Source organism: Nelumbo lutea, chromosome 1, assembly GCF_056320005.1.
Source record: "Nelumbo lutea isolate HS-2025 chromosome 1, American lotus-T2T, whole genome shotgun sequence".
Lineage (NCBI taxonomy): Eukaryota > Viridiplantae > Streptophyta > Magnoliopsida > Proteales > Nelumbonaceae > Nelumbo > Nelumbo lutea.
Genome location: NC_142684.1, coordinates 118,212,540 through 118,233,652, shown reverse-complemented (window position 1 = coordinate 118,233,652; position 21,113 = coordinate 118,212,540). Strand labels below are relative to the sequence as shown.

At 39.1% G+C, this 21,113-nt stretch overlaps 1 protein-coding gene across 2 annotated transcripts in view; it reads right to left on the bottom strand.

Annotated features, from left to right (window-relative positions):
• The window catches only part of EMB2754 (Vacuolar sorting protein 39), a 49,341-nt gene that overhangs the window by 2,962 nt on the left and 25,266 nt on the right, over positions 1-21,113 (bottom strand). For both annotated transcript variants that reach the window (XM_088980825.1, XM_088980832.1), the window contains exons 6-10: positions 18,968-19,403; positions 3,033-3,362; positions 2,399-2,620; positions 2,023-2,265; positions 343-780 (exon numbers count right to left, since the gene is read on the bottom strand). In XM_088980825.1, the coding sequence (XP_088836951.1) occupies positions 343-780; positions 2,023-2,265; positions 2,399-2,620; positions 3,033-3,362; positions 18,968-19,403 (1,669 nt within the window). The remainder of the gene's footprint in view (positions 1-342; positions 781-2,022; positions 2,266-2,398; positions 2,621-3,032; positions 3,363-18,967; positions 19,404-21,113) is intronic.

The window sequence follows — 21,113 nt, the reverse complement described above, 5'->3', positions numbered from 1 at the left end:
TTTATACCTCAGATGATTAGTACAAGAAAAAACTTACTTTTTTCATATATATAAATATATGTATTAATACTTTGAATTTTTTGACATGAGATGATGTTATCCCAATTGGTCAACATGTTTGCCATGTTATACAGAAAGAGTTATATTATGTCTTGCATTTATATACTAGAGTAGAAGGAGAAGCTAAATATGCAAGTAGATCATCTTTGTACCAAAAATTCTGTTTCTTAATTATTTTCTCTCCTCTCATGTATATCTTTGTTTTCCATACATTGTAAAAGCTTAATGGAGTACAATGGCATTTTAGAAGTTAGAAAAGTTTTTTTATGAATCAGGTTGTACCTGTAGCTTAGTCTCTCTTGGTAAGAGTTTAAGAGCCTGAGCTCCATTAATTCTATCCCATCTCCTGCTCAAAAGATCTAGGACCTCATCAATCATCATGGTAGAACCCCCTTCCTCACTTTGTTCATCTCCATCACCATCACTTCGCCCGCTACCGTTGCTGCTGGAACTGATACGAATGTTGTCTGCACCCTCTATCTCAGCAATTTTCTTTGCACGAGCCCCTTTAGCTCTGGTTGAACCAACCTTCTGGATGCCAGTATGTTGAGATGATACTAGATTTTTTATCCGCTTTTCAAACTCCCTTGTTGTTCTCAGAGGATTAAGATATATTTGCAGAAGGGTTAGATAGATGTTGCTAAAAGATTTAGAAGGCTGATGCTGTTCGCTCTCATAGACACGATCGCAGTAGGCCAGTGCCATATCAGGAACATGAAGCTAAAAATTGACAAATAAATAGGGGGTTCAAAAGATGTATAAAACAATATATATATATATATATATATAGCCACATAAGAGCTTATTCAAAACAAGAAGGAAAATTTTTCATATGGTCCCCATCTTAGATTTCAAAATTTAGATGCAAACTGCAGAACTGACTTCAATTTCACTTATCAACAAAGATTAAAGTCTTGTTCAAAATCTCCAAATTCTGAAATTCTGTTTTGGCTTTGATGGTCATCATACATAGAAGAACTAGAATAGAGACAAGAATGAAAAGAAAAAGGAAAAGAAAGAAAATAAGGGTAGAATAAAAAATCATGCTTTCCTTTTAAATTGCACTTAAAAGTTCTACAGAATCCCAAATGAAATGAAAAATTTTACCACGATTTCAATTAAAACTCCAGTTTCAATCCTAATCAAAGGTCAAAACCCGGTTTGAAATCAAAATTTATAACCTTGTTTTCTAATGACCCTTGGAATTCCATCCATTTCTTTTAGAGCAAGTCCCTTGTTTCCCTCTTAAGGTTGGAGAAATCCACTCTAATAATCAAAAGAATAGCATGCAAGTTCCCAATACACCAAGTGGGTGTGGATAAAATAAGCTTGTAAACCCAACCCAAAGGACAAAACTTTCTCTTTTAACTCTATCTTCAGCATGCATTTGATATACAGATTGCTTTATGAAATAAATAAAGAGCTTCATTTACAACTGGGCCTAGTCTTGTTTCAGCCATTTTTCTGGCGATACATACCATGAGGGATAACATGGTACATTCTGAATTTACAAAGGTTCAAAATGCAATTACCACTAAGCTAATTGTCAGCTGTTCAGAAGCCCATTTCAAGTCCTCATGCATGAGTTGGACGCAAAAAGTTTGAACTGTTTTGAAGAATAACTACTATAATCGAGTAAATGAAAAGTAATGTTAATAGGGTCCTTAAATGTGAATACCTCATCCAGTGGGTGCAGAGATCAGGTAATTCTCTAGTCGATTTGTTAACTAGAGAGGAGTGGGACAGGGCCAGTTGTATTGGGAGACTGCCCTTTCAGGATAGACTTGAGATTTTTTGTTTATTGTTTTATGAAGGGATGAAAGAATGTCATTTTAGTGGTACCTTAGTTCTCCAACTATGGAAGTCTCATTTTGTACTCTATATTTCACTTCTTAATGAAGTTCTCTAGATCTGTTATAACTAGAACAAATAAGATGCAAATTTGAGATCACAGAGTAATACCTTATGTACATAGAGAGATAAGGCAAGCTGGTGTTGATTCATTTTCCCCAACAAAATTGCACGTTCCTCATACAAAGCATCAGATGGAAGACGCTTCAACAGACCCTCTGGATTATATCCTGAGATGCTTTCTAAAGCAGACAATAATTTCTTGCGTGTTGGAAAATAAGCTTTCTCTTCCCACTTCTGTTGAGAATTTAGATCAGCATACCATTCAAGTACCTCTGAGAGGTAGATTTGCACCTATGAAACAGAACCAATGAATAAATATAATTCTCTTTTATGTAAAAATAACAACATGATAATGGCAGTCATTTAGGAAGGAAATACTATTTCAAAACTGCTATGAGGAATATGAAAGGAGAAATTCTCGCACCATTTCATTCTGAAGGTTTCCAGATATTCCATTTTCATTCATTGCAAGCATAAGTTCTAAATATGTAGTTTGCATATTTGGTGCATGCTGCTTTAAGTAAGAATTGACCAAATCTGCTGGAACATTTCCAGACAAAAAGAGCTCAATTGTTTGTGTTGGACAGGTCTCAAGAACATGCATAGAGAACTCCAGGACAAGCATAGGTTCTGTTCCACAGACAGGCTGCACAAGAAAATCCATTGAGAACATGTTAAAAGATCAATTAAACATCAGCTTCATACTTAGTACATCAAACCCCCAATTTCTTCGTTATAAACTTTTAGGCCACCAATATATATATATATATATATATATATATATATATTTATATGTATACTGCTTGGTCACTAAACTAAAAATTACTTCACAAGCAAGCAAAAAGTGATGAATTGAAACTTGCCTTATTGATCTGGAATCCCCATACCTTACTAGTTCATTACCCCATGGGATGCAATAGGATGTTATAGAATGAAACAAAATTTAATATAAAATCCATATTGCTGCTTTTCCAGCACTCTTGTTCATTTTTCCATCATCTTCCCAAGAATTATAGCTTCTCTAGGAAAAAAAGTATGCTCTGAATGAGAAGACTTGCCTTCAGATACTCAATAATCATTTCTGGTTTGAACTTTTGGGTGAGATCAGATTGTTGTTGTTCCGCGTTTGATTCTTCTACCAATCGAGTCAGAAGTGTTAGAGCTTCACGGTGCATTTCATTGCACTTGTAGAGTTCCAGCAATGCAGTGTTACAACTCTTTTTCTGCAAAAATTCCTCACATATTTTTATATCACAATAGTTGGGACCTTTAAGTAGCTCTAGTGCAGCTGAAAATTGCCCAGTAAGAACCAGAGCCTGGATTAATGCTGTATCCAAAATTGCAGCCATCTCTCTAGCCCCTGAATTAACACGGACGTTCCCACGGCCCTAAGGGTGAAAATAATTTGTGGTTAGAGAACAAAAATACCAAATAAAAAAATATGCCTAAACTGAGGTATTTATCCACTTAATGATTTCCCAACAAAATCCATGAGGTCTGTGGTTTCAACCAATACTTGTTCATAATTGCAAGCTAATGGAAGCCAATAATATAGAAAAAAAATCCATTAAAATAGAACAACATCAAGAATTTTGATATCTGTGCAACTTAGGCTTGGGTGTTCATGTGTCAAACTAAGAGATAAGTACATGGCATCAATGATCAACCATATCATTATACCTGATACATCAAATGTTATTTCCTTTGGTGCTGTGAGAGATATTATACAAGAACATTATTCAAATAGAAGTGTAGTGCATGGAAGATAATAGTAACTACAATCTGTTCACATGGATGTAACTGTCATGTTTCAACATGAACATGGGGTTTCAGACACAGTAAGCCACCAAAATCCAGAAACATTTAAACATGGCTATACATATACATATGTAAACATGTTTGCATGTACTATGAAGGCATGTATTTATATGCTTGTGGACTTTGCATTTTACCAAATAGAAATTAAAAAAGAAAAAACAATCAAATGCAGTGGATTACAATATAAACTATATAGGGCACAACTTTGTGTACATCTTCGAGGTAAATAGGAGTAGGCACATTCATGTGTGTCCAACTGTATCTGACTGACACTTCTTGACACAGGTGGCTGCATATCATAGTGTACTAGTTATTTTGCAGCCCTAAAATCAAACATCAGCTTCCAAATGGTGCAAAAACAACCATCAACCCCTCTTTTATGCCAAAAGGGTTGTACAGATAAAATAGCTCAAAAGATACTTATCACAAGTTAGAAAGGCTTCCTCCATGAGTAAGCTAAAGAGTTACCAGATACATGACATGACCACTATGTTTACATTAAAATGGTTTTACCATCATGAATTTCAGATATATGCCTCAAAGATGGAATATGTAAACTATAATAAGAAAAGAACACTAGTTATTGGATGTTTCTCCATGAATAATGTTGCAATTTCTCAGTCATAGTTAACATAAGATAATTTTATTTTAGATAACTGAAGAGAGACTGGGCCAAATGGGCCCTAATATTTCTTTTATGTTATATCTGTTTTATGTGTTAATGGGCCTGTTAACCTCTTTTTAAGTTCTTTTAAGTTACTGCTTTGCTGGCCGCCCACTTAACGGGCAGACTTGTAATTAGCATGACTAATTAAGTTTAATAAAAGATTAGTGAAGGGAGAGAGAAATCCACCGAACTCTCTTCTCCTTTCTCTTCTTCTTCTCCATCTTCTTCTTTTTTTTTTTTTTGATAAATAAAATCATTTTTCATTAAAATAATGATTAGATACAAGAAAAACCCCTCAGAGGCATGAGGAGCAGCCTCTCCAAATACATAAATTACAACAGAGAATACATGAATGTTGAAACTACAACAAGTTACAGTTGTGCCCAGAACAATGTTTCCCTATTTATCCCTTGTTTTGCCAAGACATCGGCAAAAGCATTAGCTGATCTCCCAAACCACTGTACTATTATAAACATATTTCTTGTCAGCCATTTGAATTTCTTTAGCTCATTTTTGTAGCCCCAAGTGACATCCTCCAGATTATTTAACCAGTCCACCACTGTCTTAGAGTCTCCTTCAATCAGAAGCTGCTCCACGCCCACTTCTTTTGCAAGAAGTATTCCTTGTATTGCAGCTAACAGTTCTGCCCAGATAGAGTTCCCAACACCTAAAGGGGTAGAGTAGAGTAAGACAACCTCTCCAGCCTCATTCCTCAGTACACCTCCCATCCCAGAGGGACCCAGGTTACCCTAGCTACTCCCATCAAAATTCAGCTTCAAAGAACCAAGAGGAGGGGGGACCCAGCTAGTCAATACCCTTACCTTGTAGGAGGAACAGCTTGCTACCAACTTCCAAAGGTGGTACGAAAGACAAAGATTCAGGCATGGGCAAATTGTTTCCACCCCTTCATTAGAGCCTCTTACACCTCCCATCACTATTGAGGTAACAGGTCAGCCTTCCTCTGACCCACCTACTACCTTCCCAGACATTGACCTTCCTATTGCCTTTCGAAAAGGCAAGCGGAAGTGTACAGCCCATTGTATCTCTAAAAATTTGTCCTACAACCTTCTATTCCCTACCTATTATTCTTTTCTTGCCTTTGTTTCTACCCATGTGATTCCCAGGTCTATACCAGAAGCCTTGTGCAAACCTGAATGGAGGGATGCTAATGATGACTTAGCTAGATGCTTTGCATAAGAACCATACATGGGATATTGAGAGGTTTAAGGCTCGATTGGTTGCTAAGGGTTACAGTCAAATGTATGGTATTGATTACCTCGAGACTTTTGCTCATGTGGCCAAAATGATATCAGTTCGAGTCTTGTTGTCTCTAGCTACTACTTTTGATTGGCTCCTTCATCAGTTTGATGTTAAAAATGCCTTCTTGAATGGCGACCTACATGAAGAGATCTATATGTCTTTACCTCCAAGGATGTATGGAAAGGAAATGCAAGGGAAGGTGTGTAAATTGAAGAAGTCTATTAACAACAGAAGAGAGGAGAAATAAGGAAGAAGAAGAGAAGGGAAAGGTTTTGGAGTTAATTGAACTGACTGGCGGTGCTAGCTTATATTATTATATATAGGGTGACCATAATTAAAAAGGAAAAGACCCTTATGCCCCTACTTAAGTTAGAGTACATAAACAATGATAAAAAAACCAGACAAACATACCCTAACTCAACAGAATACAAACATAAAAAGTAAAGTAAGCATTCAAACACTCCCCCTCAAGTTGGGACATAAATGTCAATCATGTCCAACTTGTCACACAAATTATTATGCCACACATGATGAAGGCCCTTGGTGAAGATGTCTGCAAGTTGTTCTTTGTTCTTTTGAACTGACATATGGAATGCACACTTCTCCGCTCACAAGTTTTTCACTGATAAAATGCATGTCCACTTCAATATGTTTTGTTCTATCATGGAGGATTGGGTTAGCAGCTTTGTTGTCACAATAGAGTGACATAGGTTTGTTAACTACAAAACCCAGCTCTCCTAACAAGTTTTTTATCCACATGATTTCAGCAACTCCATGAGACATAGCTTTGTATTCTGCTTCAGCACTGGATCTAGCCACTGCCCACTACACTTTGCTTCTTACTTCTGCAGGTGACTAAGTTTCCTCCCACAAAGGTACAATACCCGCTGGTAGATTTTCTATCATCGCCTGCCCATGCCCAATCAGCATCTATATACACCTCCACTTTCAAATGCCCATGTTTCTGGAATAGAAAACTAGCTCCTGGGAACTTCTTAAGGTATCCAAGGATCCTTTCTACAGCTTCAAAGTTAGTTGTCTTAGGGTTATGCATGAATTGACTAAGGACACCCACTACATAAGCAACATCAGGTCTAGTCATAGACAAATATAAGAGTCTCCCTACAAGTCTCCGGAACTTCTTCACATCTTTCAAAAACTCCCCCTGATTGCCTCCCAGCTGATGGTTGGGTTCAATGGGTGAATCAATTGGTTTCACTCTTAACTTGCTTGTATCCTCTAATAGATCAAGTACATATTTACTTTGAGAATTAAAGATGCCTTTTTTAGAGCGGGCGACTTCAGTCCCAAGGAAATAACATAAGAGGCCTAGATCTTTCACCTCAAATTGGGTAGCCAAGAATTTCTTCAGCTTCTGTGTTTCAGTCTTCCAATCCCCTATGACCACTATGTCATCAAAATACATAATTAAAGTTGGAATTTTCCCTTCACCTTTCTTCACAAACAAAGTATGATCTGACTGGCATTGTTTGAATCCCATCTACTGTACAGTTAAGTGAAACTTACTAAACCAGGCCCGAGGTGATTGTTTCAACCCATATAATGATTTTTTTAACCTGCACACCTTTTGCTCACTACCTTTGGCACAAAAACCTGGAGGTTGAGCCATGTAAACCTCCTCCTCTAAGTCACCATTCAAGAATGCATTTTTAAGACCCAACTTGTGAAGTTCCCAGTGAAGATTAGCTATCAATGAAAGGAGGATTTTGATCGAATTCATCTTGGCTACTGGAACAAAAGTCTTTGCATAGTCTACTCCATATACTTGTTTAAACCCTTTGGCCACCAATCTAGCTTTGTACCTTTCTACCGAACAATCAGCCCTATGCTTTACTGTGAATACCCACTTGCATCCCATTGGTTCCTTACCTTCGGGAAGATCCACCAACTCCCAGGTGCCATTTTTGTGTAAGGCATTAATTTCTTCCTTCATTGCATCTGCCCATTTAGGTTTGGATAAGGCTTCTACCACATTCTTAGGAACATAAACACTATCAACAAAGGAAAGGAACACACGATATGAAGGTGAAACATGATCATAGGGCACAAAGTGAGAGATAGGATGATTAGTAGTACAAGATTTAACACCCTTTCTCTCAGAAATAGGAACATCAAGATCATTAATAACAACGGGATCACAATCAAGAGGTTCAAGAATATCAATGGGAACAAATGTACCTAGTTGACGAGGAGGATCTGCCTCTGGAGAGTCTAATGATGTTGGTTGCACAATTTTAGGTTCTACAGCTCTTGAACTCTGCTGGCTCTTATGGCGGTGAAGAAAGACATGAAATGGAGGAGGATCAAGCAGTGAAGGTAATTGAATTTGAGGCTATGTGTGTTTTTCCCCCTCAACCCTATTCTTTCCCTAAGGAGAAACCGAGAAAAAAGGCTGACTCTCAAAGGAGACGTCCATGGAGACATAGTACTTGTGTGAGACAGGATCATAGCAACGATAACCCTTTTGAGATAAAGAGTAACCAAGGAACACATAGAGAATGGCACAAGTATCAAGCTTATCACAAGTAGGAGACAAATCACGAACAAAGCAACAACACCCAAAAAAACACATTGGAATAGGGGACAGAGGAGCTGTAGGAAACAAAATTTGATGTGGGGCATTGTACTCTAGCAACCGAGATGGCATATGGTTGATGATATATGCAGCGCACATGACAACATCCATCCAAAAGCGTTTCGGAACATTCATATGGAGTAATAAACCACGAGCTACTTTAAGAAGATGACGATTTTTTCTTTCAACGACACCATTTTGTTGGGGTGTCCTAGCACAAGAGCTCCGATGAAGAGATCCACATGAAGCAAAGAACTCTGTGAGATCACTATGGAAGTACTCCTTTGCGTTGTCCGACTGGAAGATATGAATCTCAGTTTGGAATTGAATGAAAATCATGTGTAAAAAATATTTCACAATCTTTGGCACTTCGTCTCTAGATCGCATAGGATAAACCCATGTATATCTAGTGTAGTTATCAATCAAAGTAATGAAATACTTATTTCCAATCTCAGAAGGTAGAGTAACAGGACCATAAACATCAGAATAGACAATATGAAAAAGAAATTCAGATCTTTTATTTCTTAAAGGAAAATAATTTCTACAATGTTTGCTCAATTAACATGTCTGACACTACAACTCACTAACTAACAGAAACTAAAATAACTCGGGAAATATAAGTTTTAAAGACTCAAACGAAAGATGACCAAGACGATTATGCCACAAATAGGCATGACTCTCACAAGATGAACTTAAGGACTCTATAGCCACAAGACTGGCTTTATTCTCCAACACGTAGAGACCATCCACCATGCTGCCTCTACCAATCGTCTTCCCCGAAGCCAAATCCTGAAACACACACGAAGGAAAGGTCACTGAACAATTCAAGGAGTGAGTAATACTGCTAATGGAAAGTAAATTGATAGGTAATTTAGGAACATGCAACACATTAGAAAGGGTAAGACCGAGAGGAAGGGAGATGGTTCCTTGACCAGCTATGGTGGAAAATGACCCATCAGCCAGTTTCACCTTATCTCTCCCAAAGAGGAGGTTATATGCCTGAAATAAATTTGACTTACCAGTCATCCGGTTTGAGACTCCAGAGTCATTTATCTAAGGGGAATAAGATGTATGGGATGACACATGAAAAGCAGTTACAGTGTTACCTAATGTAAACGCAAAGGAGGTAGAAGGAGTAGGGCTGGAATCCATCTAGCGAAATGTCCTACCATATAATTCCAAGTAGCCACGAAAGGAGTTGATGATCTCTTCCTTGGGGTCATAACCAGAATATCGCGCTTGGGGTACCATGGGACTAGTCTCTTGAGATGCCACATATGTTGAATTATATTTCTTCTGACTCTGCTGGGTTGGCTTCTTACTCAGATTAGATGTTGATTTCTTACTCAATTCCTGAGCCCATTTAGGCTTATCATGTAGATCCCAAATTCCCAACATGTGTCTCTAGTGTGCCTGGACTTCTAACACAGTGCACCAATGCTTGTCTTTGTCATCCACTCTCTTTCGTGAATCACCCTTTTTAAAAGAACCTCTGACATTTAAATTTGTACCCCCTCGGATAGCTAGTGCAACCGCCTCCCCCTTTGTACAGTTCATCACACTTCTACTCTCTTTAAACTGAACTAAGGCATAAACTTCTAGAACTGAAGGTAAGTTCTTACTTCCTAAGATTTGTACCCTCATGGATTCATATGTAGGATCCAGCCCCAAAAGAAAGGCAAATAACCGTTGTTGGGAAACAAGTGACTTGCAGGCCTTTGCATCTTCATCACACTACCAATTCACATTTTGATAATGATCCAGTTCCTAAATTGATGTCAGATCTGAGTAATACACCGAGAGACTCCTCTCCCCTTGCTTGCAAGGGGAGGATTCAGCTTGTAATTGATATATCTTTGCATAATGCCTCTTCTCTGAATAGGTAGATTTGGCTTGTTCCCATATTTCACAAGCTATTTCAGCCCACATAAATGTCTTCCTTACTTGTGGCAGCATGGAAGAGTCATGACATCACCATACTATTTTCTTGGTCCCATCCGTCATGTTCAACACTACCAGTCTTTGGTTCCTTCACTTTACCATTAATATACCCTATTTTCCCTCTAGCAGTAATGTAAAGTTTAATTCCCCTAGACCATTCAAGATGGTTCAGTTCATCAAAGGGAATTACAGCCATGGGGAAACTCATATCCATCCCCCCCACTCAGTCCATTTTGACCTCTTAGAATTCCAAAAGTTGCAGAATTCTCAGAGGACATGACTCAAACACTTTTCAGATCCTACACACACCTTATGATCCCTCCTGACACCAAAAGACAGTCCTAGAAACACACCAAAGATGCAGCCCACATGTACACACTGCAATTTGAACACAATCTGAATACAAACCAGCTTTGATTGTCCAAAAAAGAACAAAATTTTAGGTTCATTTCAGTGCTGTACTGCCCTAACAATCACACTCCACCAACTTCCAGACCATCCAAACACATCGACTACCAAGAGGGGTCATAAAACAGTATGGTCACACCACAAAGGTAAAAAACCAGGCCATCCACGACCTACAGGTCTTGTATTTTCAGGTATGGATCACATGATCCATAAAAGAAGAGGTTAGAACCTCACAACTTCTCTAACAGCATTCAGCAGTCTTGATTCATTTGTTTTTTCTTGGTACACAACCAAGAGAAAAGAAAGAAGGTAATAGAACAAGTTTGTACCAGTCGTAGGTCAGCCTTTTTATCACAGTCAAAGAAGACAGCAAAATAAGGAAGAGATAACTTGTTCGATCTGCACTCAGACCTAGTAGAACCGCTCTGATACCATATTAACAGCAAAAGAGAGGAGAAATAAGGAAGAAGAAGAAGAGAAGGGACAGAGAGGAGAGAAAGGAGAAGAGAAGGGAAAGGCTTTGGAGTCAACTGAACTGGCTGGCGGCGCCAGCTTATAATTATATATAGGGCGACCATAATTAAAAGGGAAAAGACCCTTACGCCCCTATTTAAGTTAGAGTACATAAACAATGATAAAAAACTACTTTAACCAGACTAAACGGACCCTAACTCAGCAGAATACAAACATAAAAAGTAAACATTTTATTGATGACATTGTGGTTACTGATAATGACACTCAGGAAGTGATTAAACTCAAAAGATTTCTTAACACTGAATTTGAGATAAAAGATTTGGGGGACTTCAGATATTTCTTGGGAATTGAAGTTGCTAGATCTAATGATAGTATCTTCATTTCTCAACGTAAGTATGTTCATGATCTCCTTGCAGAGACTAGTAAACTTGGTGCTAAACCGGTTTCCACCCATATAGGCCTAAACTATAAGCTTTCTGCTACTGATGGTGAACTGTTGACTGACATGGGAGTGTTAGTGCTCAAGAAGTTGTTACATCTCTGCATGACTTGGCCATTTATTTCCTATGCAGTAAGTGTTATTAGTCAACTTATGCATTCTCCAAGAGATACACATTTAGCAGCTGCAAAAAAAGTTTTGTGCTACTTGAAAGGCACTCCAGGGAAAGGTATTCTATTTGCCAAACATGGTCACTTGAAGCTAGAGGCATACACTGATGCTGACTAGGCCAGATGTATTGATGTTAGGATATCTGCCTCAAGATATTGTGCTTTGGTGGTATCTGGGCCCCTCTTGAAAGAGGCTTTATAAAGCTTAACTTTGACAGAAGTAGCAAGGGAAACCTAGGAAGGTCAGGAATTGAAGGTGTATTCAGGGATGAGGAGGGTAAAGTGTGTGCAATATTCTCAGGCTCAGCAGGTGAAGGAGATTCACCAAGAGCAGGAGTAATGGTAGTTATGGAAGGGGTGCAAAGAGTTAGAACCATGAATTTTAGAAAGCTAATCATTGAAGGGGATTCCAAACTGGTAGTGGCTTGACTACTGGATGAGGAAAGTAGGATGTGGAAATACAACAATGAGAAGAAAAATTTCAAATGGATTACAAAGGACATGGAACTGAGAATACAGTGGCTGAAAAGAATAGCTAATTCGATAGCTGGTGCACTAGCCAAGCAAGGGGTTGGGAGAACTCTAACATTTTGGGCACAAATGTAGTTTTTTAATTATAATTAAAATTAAAGGGGAGAGATAAGATGGCTTGTCTCTCTCCCACTTTCTCTTGTACACCTTCTTTTAAATTCAATGAAGCTATCAATTATTCATCAAAAAAAAAAAAAAACATTGTCTCATGGAGAAGTAAGAAACTGTTTGTAGTTGTCGAATCCTCAACTGAAGCAAAGTATAGGGCAATGGCACATGGAGTGTCAGAATTATTGTGGTTGAGATCACTTTTGGGAGAGTTGGGTATTGACTATGCGAGGCCAATGATGTTCTACTGTGACAATCAGGCAGCTATCAACATTGCACATAACCATGTTCAACATGTCAAAACTAAGCACATGGAAGTTGATAGACACTTCATACAAGAGAGAGTTGCTTCAGGGGCAGTTTGCTTACCATTTATTGCTTCAAAAGAGACTATATAAGCAAGTTGGGCATGACTGACATCTATGCTCAGCTTGAGGAGGAGTGTAGAGAGACTGGGCCAAATGGGCCCTAATATTTCTTTTATGTTTAAGTAATGTTATATCTGTTTTATGTGTTAATGGACCTTTTCTTAATGAGCCTGTTAACCTCTTTTTAAGTAAGTTACTGCTTTGCTGGCTGCCCACTTAAAGGGCAGGCTTGTAATTAGCATGATTAATTAAGTTTAATAAAAGATTAGTGAAGGGAGAGAAAAATCCATCGAACTCTCTCTCTCACTTTTCCTTATTTCTTATATCGAGTTTGTTAGAGTTAGCCGAATAAGGGTAGATTAGTCAACTCACCTTGGTTAAGTTATAAGCTTATGTGGCAGTCTTATTAGAGGTTCTCTGTCCCATACTTAAGTAGGGGCAGTTTAGTCCTTGTACATTTAATTAGAAGCCTAATCACTATTAAGAGGTCGACTGATAGGGTTTAGCTATCAGGTTCGACAGTTCTTTCATCTTCTTCTTCTTCTCCTTCTCTTTCTTCTTCTCCTTACTGGTTCGGACTATTGTAGCTACAGTGGAAACATGGTATCAGAGCGTGACAACTTCAGTTCGTGACCTGTCTCAGTTTGTGACAACTTCAGTTCGTGCTTCAGTTCTCTTCTTTTCTTCTCTGGGCTGTCAATGGAGAAAAGTGGTTCGTCCCAAGCCTGAAACATCACAGCTCTTCTTTTTTCTGGTGCACAGAACCTTCTTTCCTAAGAAAACAACTTCAGTTCGTGCTTCAGTTCTCTTCTTTTCTTCTCTGGGCTGTCAATGGAGAAAAATGGTTCGTCCCAAGCCTGAAACATCACAGCTCTTCTTTTTTCTGGTGCACAGAACCTTCTTTCCTAAGAAAACAACTTCAGCAGTGAATGGTTGGTTGAAGCTCTCAAACGAAGGTTGGTTATCTCTCCTCTGTGTGCTGTTGGTATTTTTGGGTTGAAAATCTTCAAGAACTTGAGATGACTGATCAGAACCTAGAGAGCTAGGTTGGTTGTTGCCCTGGTTCTTGGAAAAATTCCAAGAGCAGGCTGTGTTTACAGTGACCAAATGGTGTAAGGGCTGCTACTGTAGGTGGCCGAATGGTGCAAGGTGTAATGCAATGGTACTAGTTGAGTTTTTGTTGGTCTTGTGGTGCCCTCTTAAAAGCGTTAAAGCAGGTCTGTATTGTGTGTGACAGCTATGGCTGTGTGGTGGTGCTTGTGATGCACAAACTCTGTTGAGTAGTTGTAAGAGAGCTTGCATGTGGTTAGTAAGTGCTGAATTAATGTCGGTGTAGTCTGTGTTTTTTTTTTGTGAAATCAGTAGTGGTGTGGATAAGAACAAAGGCATGTGTATCTATCATTGTGTTTAGGGACTGTTGTAGGTTCTGGAACATCAAACTCTTGACAACAGCACTTAGTTGGTGATTGGGAATTCAGATTAGAGGCAGCATTGAAAGAGTATCATGGCAGCAATGGGAGATGGCTGTAGTGATCAGAAACCTAGTGTGGTGGTTTCCTCTGACTATCTAGGTGTACAGATGACCTCAATTAAACTGAATGGTGAGAACTATGTTCCATGGGCCAAGTCGGTGGAAGTTTTTCTTAAGACAAAGAGAAAAGTGAAGCATGTGAAAGAAGATAAACCATCGGCTGACTCTCCAGGATTTGATGATTGGGAATAGGAGGATAGTCAAATCATGACATGGCTATGGAACAGTATGGAACCCAAAATAAGTGCCAACTTCATGTTCTTAGATACAGCTAAGGACATATGGGAACATGCCAAGAAGTTGTATTCTGGGGAAGATAATACTACAAGGGTATATCAACTCTATCAGGAGTACTTTGATCTGCAACAAGGAAATAAAACCCTAGAAGAGTACTATGCTAGTATGAGGAACCTCATAAATGAACTCAATGTCTATCATCCTCTCACTCCAGATGTTAAGGTTCAGCAACAACAGATGGAACAACTAGATGTCACAAGGTTCTTAGTGGGGTTGAAATCAGAGTATGAACCAGTTAGGGCCCAAATATTGGGGGGCTCTACCCTTCCTACACTTGAAGAAGTGTTTGCTCGGCTTCGCAGGATTTCTTTGGGACAGACAGAGAATCCCACACAGTCTGATAGATCAGCTTTTGTGACAGCCAGAGGAGGTAGACGTGGTACGAAAGGGGGAGGACATACCTCCCGAGGAGGTCGTGGTGGTTCCATATTTGGCCGTGGTGGTGGTCGTGACTCAGGGGGAGGCCGTGGCAAAGAAAAAGGCAGCTCTACAAGGAAGTGTACCCACTGTGGCAGGGAAGGACATTCCGTAAATTTCTATTATGATCTTCATGGCCGCCCTCCCTCTAAATGGGCCAATCATGCTGTTGCTGGTGGGGTTGATGTCAGCGATAATCAACAGGCAGACCTAACTCCTTCTACATCTACATCTATTTCCAGAAGGGAGATGGTGAGTATACCGCGTGATGAGTATGAGCGGTTCCTTCAATCCACTTCACAGCACACTACTGCTACTCTTGCCCACTCAAGTATAGCTTGCCTGTCATCTAAAACCTCTCCTTGGATTATTGACTCTGGAGCCTCTGATCACATGACCGGGACTCCAGGTGTGTTCTCTTCTCTCTCTGAAACTTCCACATCTCAAACTATTACCCTTGCCAATAGTTCCTCCTCTCCCATCTGTGGTGTTGGCAATGTTGACATGGCTTCTCTTTCTTTATCATTTGTTCTATATGTCCCTAAGTTTCCATTCAATCTTATGTCTGCTAGTAAATTAACCAAGACTCTTAACTGCTCTGTTACTTTTTTCCCTTCCTCTTGTGTTTTTCAGGATCTCAGGATGGGGAAGAAGATTGGTGGGGGGCATGAAGCTGGTGGATTGTATTACCTTGACGGTGGTGGATCGTCAGTTGCACTTCAGACTTCACCCACTCCTCTACAGTGGCATTGTCGATTGGGACATCCTTCTCTCAAGGCACTCAAGATACTAGTTCCGTCTTTGAGTCATTTGTCAGTGTTACAGTGTGAGTCGTGTCAGTTTGGGAAACATCATTGTGTTTCCTTCAATCCTAGAGTTGAAAGTCGTATGTTGAGTCATTTTGCTTTGGTTCATTCAGATGTTTGGGGCCCGATCAAAATAGAGTCTTATAATGGTTACAAGTATTTTGTCACTTTTATTGATGATTGTTCAAGAATGACATGGATTTATTTAATGAAAGAAATGAGTGAATTATTTTCCATTTTTCAAAAATTCCATGCTGAAATACGTACACAATTTGGTGTTCCAATCAAAGTTCTTCGTTCAGATAATGGACGTGAATATTTTCTAACTTCCTTTCAACAGTATTTAGAACAGCATGGCATCATTCATCAAACTTCTTGTGCATTCACTCCTTAACAAAATGGGGTGGCTGAACGGAAGAACCGTCATCTCCTTGAAACAGCTCGGTCTATTCTTCATCATATGAGTGTTCCTAAACGGTTTTGGAGTGATGTTGTACTCACTGCGTGTTTCCTCATTAATCGGATGCCCTCCTTTACTCTTCATGGTCGGTCTCCCTTCTCTATCTTGTTCCCCACCTTGTCTCCCTTTCCATTAACACCTCGCATCTTTGGTTGTGTGTGCTTTGTTCACAATCTGAGTCCTGGAATAGACAAGCTGGATGCACGCTCCATTAAGTGTGTCTTTCTTGGCTACTCTCGGACTCAAAAAGGGTACAAGTGTTACAATCCCATTACTCGAAAGTGCTATGTCTGTCCTGATGTCACCTTTTTTGAGTTTGTTCCCTTCTTCTCAGGAACTGAAGCATCTTCGTCTCCACCTTTACTTCCTCTTCCTCTTCCGGTCAGCGATCCCGTTCTGGGTGTTCCTGTTGGAGTTGACTCGTCACCTCATCCAGTGCAGATCCCTACTGAACGACCACCAATTCGGCAAGTGTATACACGTCGAACGACACCGGCCCCTCCTCCAGCTTCTACCTTGTCCACGGATCCCGTCGTTGCTCCTGTTGTTGAACCTTCAGGACTTGACCTACCCATTGCCTTACGGAAAGGTAAACGTAGTTCTACTCTCCATCCCATTTCCAATTTTGTTTCAGTATCTCACCTTTCTGCCTCACATCGCCAGTTTGTTTCACTATTGTCATCCATTTCCATACCTAACAATGTCCAAGACGCTCTTAGTTCACCTGGGTGGAGGCAGGCAATGGAGGAGGAACTCTCTGCTCTTCAGCATACTCACACATGGGAGCTCACTACTCTTCCTCCTGGTAAGCATGTTGTGGGTTGTAAATGGGTGTATACTGTTAAATACTTGCCAGATGGTAGTGTGGAGCGTCTGAAAGCTAGACTTGTTGCTAAAGGGTATTCACAGTTGTATGGAGTGGACTATATGGAGACCTTCTCTCCAGTGGCTAAGATTAGCTCTATCTGTGTGTTAATTTCCCTGGCAATTATGTATGATTGGCCCTTATTTCAACTTGACATAAAAAATGCCTTCCTTCATGGTGACCTTATAGAGGAGGTATATATGGAGCAACCACCTGGGTTTGTTGCTCAGGGGGAGGCTGGTAAGGTGTGCAGACTGAAAAGGGCAATCTATGGGTTAAAACAATCACCTCGTGCTTGGTTCGGGAAGTTTAGTGAAGTGGTGAAGAATTTTGGAATGAAACAATGCCAGGTTGATCACTCAGCGTTCAGCTATGACTCAAAAGCTGGAAAGATTTTATTAGTGGTCTATGTGGATGATATTGTCATAACTGGTAGTGACAAATTGGGGATCGACAAACTCAAGGTCTTTCTACAAAATCATTTTCAAACAAAAGACCTTGGGACATTGAAGTATTTCTTGGGTATAGAAGTTGCTAGATCAAGACAAGGTGTAAACCTGTGCCAAAGAAAATATGTTCTCGATCTATTGGACGAAACATGACTGTTAGGTGCAAAACCGGCTGAGACTCCTATGGAACCAAATGTTAAGTTGAGCAGTGATACAGGGGAAATATTTGATGATCCTGGAAGGTATAGACGACTAGTGGGGAAGCTGAACTATTTGACTATCACGAGACCAAACATCTCCTTTGCAGTCAGTGTGGTGAGTCAATTTATGCAGAACCCTCTATATCTCACTGGGATGCAGTTCTTAGAATTGTAAGATATTTGAAGGGAGTTCCAGGCTATGGGCTATTGTATAAACCAAGAGGAAAACTTGAAGTAGTTGGGTACATGGATGCAGATTGGGCGGGCTCTGTGTTTGATAGAAGATCTACTACAGGTTATTGCACATTTCTTGGAGGAAATCTTGTGACGTGGAAGAGTAAAAAGCAGACGGTTGTGGCTAGAAGCAGTGCTGAAGCCGAGTACAGAGCCATGGCACACACTACATGTGAATTAGTGTGGTTGAGGAATCTCCTACAAGAAATCGGGTTCCACATGGATAAACCTATGAAGTTGTACTCTGACAATCAAGCTGCGCTCCATATCTCATCCAACCCTGTTTTTCATGAGAGAACAAAGCACATAGAGATTGATTGCCACTTTGTGAGGGAGAAGGTTCTTACTGGAGAGATAAGCACAGAACATGTAAGCTCAGGTGATCAGTGGACAGATTTGTTTACAAAAGCCTTAAGCTCAGGGAGAGTGAACTATATATGTAACAAGCTGGGATTATATGACATATATTCTTCAGCTTGAGGAGGAGTGTTAGAGTTAGCCGAATAAGGGTAGATTAGTCAACTCACCTTGGTTAAGTTATGATCTTATGTGGCAGTCTTATTAGAGGTTCTCTGTCCCATACTTAAGTAGGGGCAGTTTAGTCCTTGTACATTTAATTAGAAGCCTAATCACTATTAAGAGGTCGACTGATAGGGTTTAGCTATCAGGTTCGACAGTTCTTTCATCTTCTTCTTCTTCTCTTCTTCTTCTTCTTCTTCTTCTCCTTCTCTTTCTTCTTCTCCTTACTGATTCGGACTACTGTAGCTACAGTAGAAAACAGATTTTATATCAGGTTTGAAGGACAGACTCACATCTATGACACTTGGCAGCTAAGAAAATACATTTCAGTGTTTCTACACAGATAAATTTATGTCTTCCAAATCAAATTAGAAAAAGAAAATTATGCTGCAAGCCGAAGAGGATAGGTAGGGAACACTAAAATCAGTTATCTACCTTGTTTGAACTCTTAGGCCTGTTGAGATCATAAGCAATGTGACCATCACCCACAGCATCTGAGACAACCTCCTCAGTTCCCTCAATCGTGGCCCTTTCAAGAATATTGTATCTCTTCTTCTGCAAAAACTTTATCAGTGCCATGAGAGTATTGTGGCTCATCTTCTTAGACTCAAGTGTTGCAGTCTCATCAGACTCTACTAGATGCAATGGAGATGAGGACTCCATATCATCTGATGCATCTGAAGAAACTCTGGAGAGATGAGAACCATCCCATGTAAACTCAGCCACATTTTGCATCTCAGAAATCACCTCTGATTTGGGAAGAATGATAGATGGATATAAAGCTAATACATAGGTGATCTCTACTTGAGATGCCAAAAACTGTTCCATGGCCTCCTCGTAGTTCCCATTATCAAACAGATAGTGCCCATATCTGAAACCAAATAACTTGAAACTAAAATTAGGTAACAATTTCCTGAAAGAAGTATGAACATTATGATAAATGTATAAAATGGCACACTAGTAAGATTCTTTTAGGTTAGAGAAAAAACGGACACAATCCAAATAATGTAAATGAATTTCTGCAGAGCATACAAGATCACATGAATATTCCATATAGTATTTTTCACATGAAGAAGTGTCATCCAACTAATCCCCTAAACTCCAAATCAAGAGAAACAGAAGTTAAGGCAGCTTTAGCTACAAGGGTACATGACAGATTTCTGATTTCCATGGATTGACACTCATATATTGACCAGCAAGCCACTCCTTTCTTTCTTTTAGTTTGAGAATACAATAATCCCTCATATATACCACAAAATGAAAATCTCATGAACTTTCTTGTTTTTTCTTATGAGCCTGGTTAGATACAAGCTGCAGGCTCTAAAAGAAGAAAAGAGGATGTAGGTTGAATTACTGGCATAAAACCTTCATGTGCTGTTTGTTCGCATTGCAAACTCATTTGCACTAGTACAAATCTATGGGGTGTCAATGAGAATAATGCAAATTTTGCTTCAGGTTTTACTTCATTTGCACTGTAAACAAACAAAACAACATAAAACTGAAATGAAAGTAAAAAAAACAACAATTTGCTCAAAATTCATTTGCACTCCCACACTACTTGTGCACCAGTGCAAATAAAATTGCACTACAAACAAACAATGCCTCAGGAACTTATGGTTTAGAGAGAGAGAGAGATTGGATGGGTCATAACTTAAATGAACGAAAGTATATATTTTTTTGTTTATAACTTACATAAAAATATCAAGGAACTTATTTTTTGGTGGTGCTGAACGAAATGTACAATCTACAGCGGATGGAGCCAGCCCACTGCTGCTCCCCCCCCCCCCAAGTCATCAGCAGCACCCTAAGTCCCTTCTTTCATCTAAGTGGATAGTCACTCCACTCCAGATAGTGTCAACAATTATTATGCTAATTGATAGCTGAATGAGAAATAAGAAATGATCATGCATTGTACATCAGCAATCATATGATTTGTTGCGATCATAAGATAAATAGAATCAATAAATGTCTTATAAAAATAAGCTTAAGAAGACTGAATGGCAGATAAGGAACATTCAACTGAAAATCCAATGGGTACAAAGATTGGCTAATGGTATGGCTGATGCATTAGCCAAATAAGGGGTCACAATGGATCAATTTTATTGGATTCAGTTGTAAAGTGAATACTTGTATTTGGAAAGGTAGAAGAATCTGTACTCTCCAAGGGATGTATGAAAGTTGATTTACATACATATCCAATGCTGTTCATAATTAATAAAATTTACTGTTATTTATAAAAAAGTGTCTTCTTTCTGGAAAGCAGTGCCGAGTGAAGAAATTGACAAGTGAATCTTGTTAGTAACAACACAGTTACACAATCAACCCTCTATTAACATATGAAGAGATAAACAAAGTTAATAACTAGTACAGCTTTAGATGTTTTCTATATATTAACAATGACAGAAAAATGCTTCATTATACAAATACAAGATCTAATTTTGCAAAGCAGATGAAAAATGAACTTTATATGGTTCCTCTGTCTTAACAATAGGTAGAAGTTTTGGTAGATGGGCTACATACAATATGATATATACACATATCATTAGATATAAATATCACTCATACATGGTATATACATGTA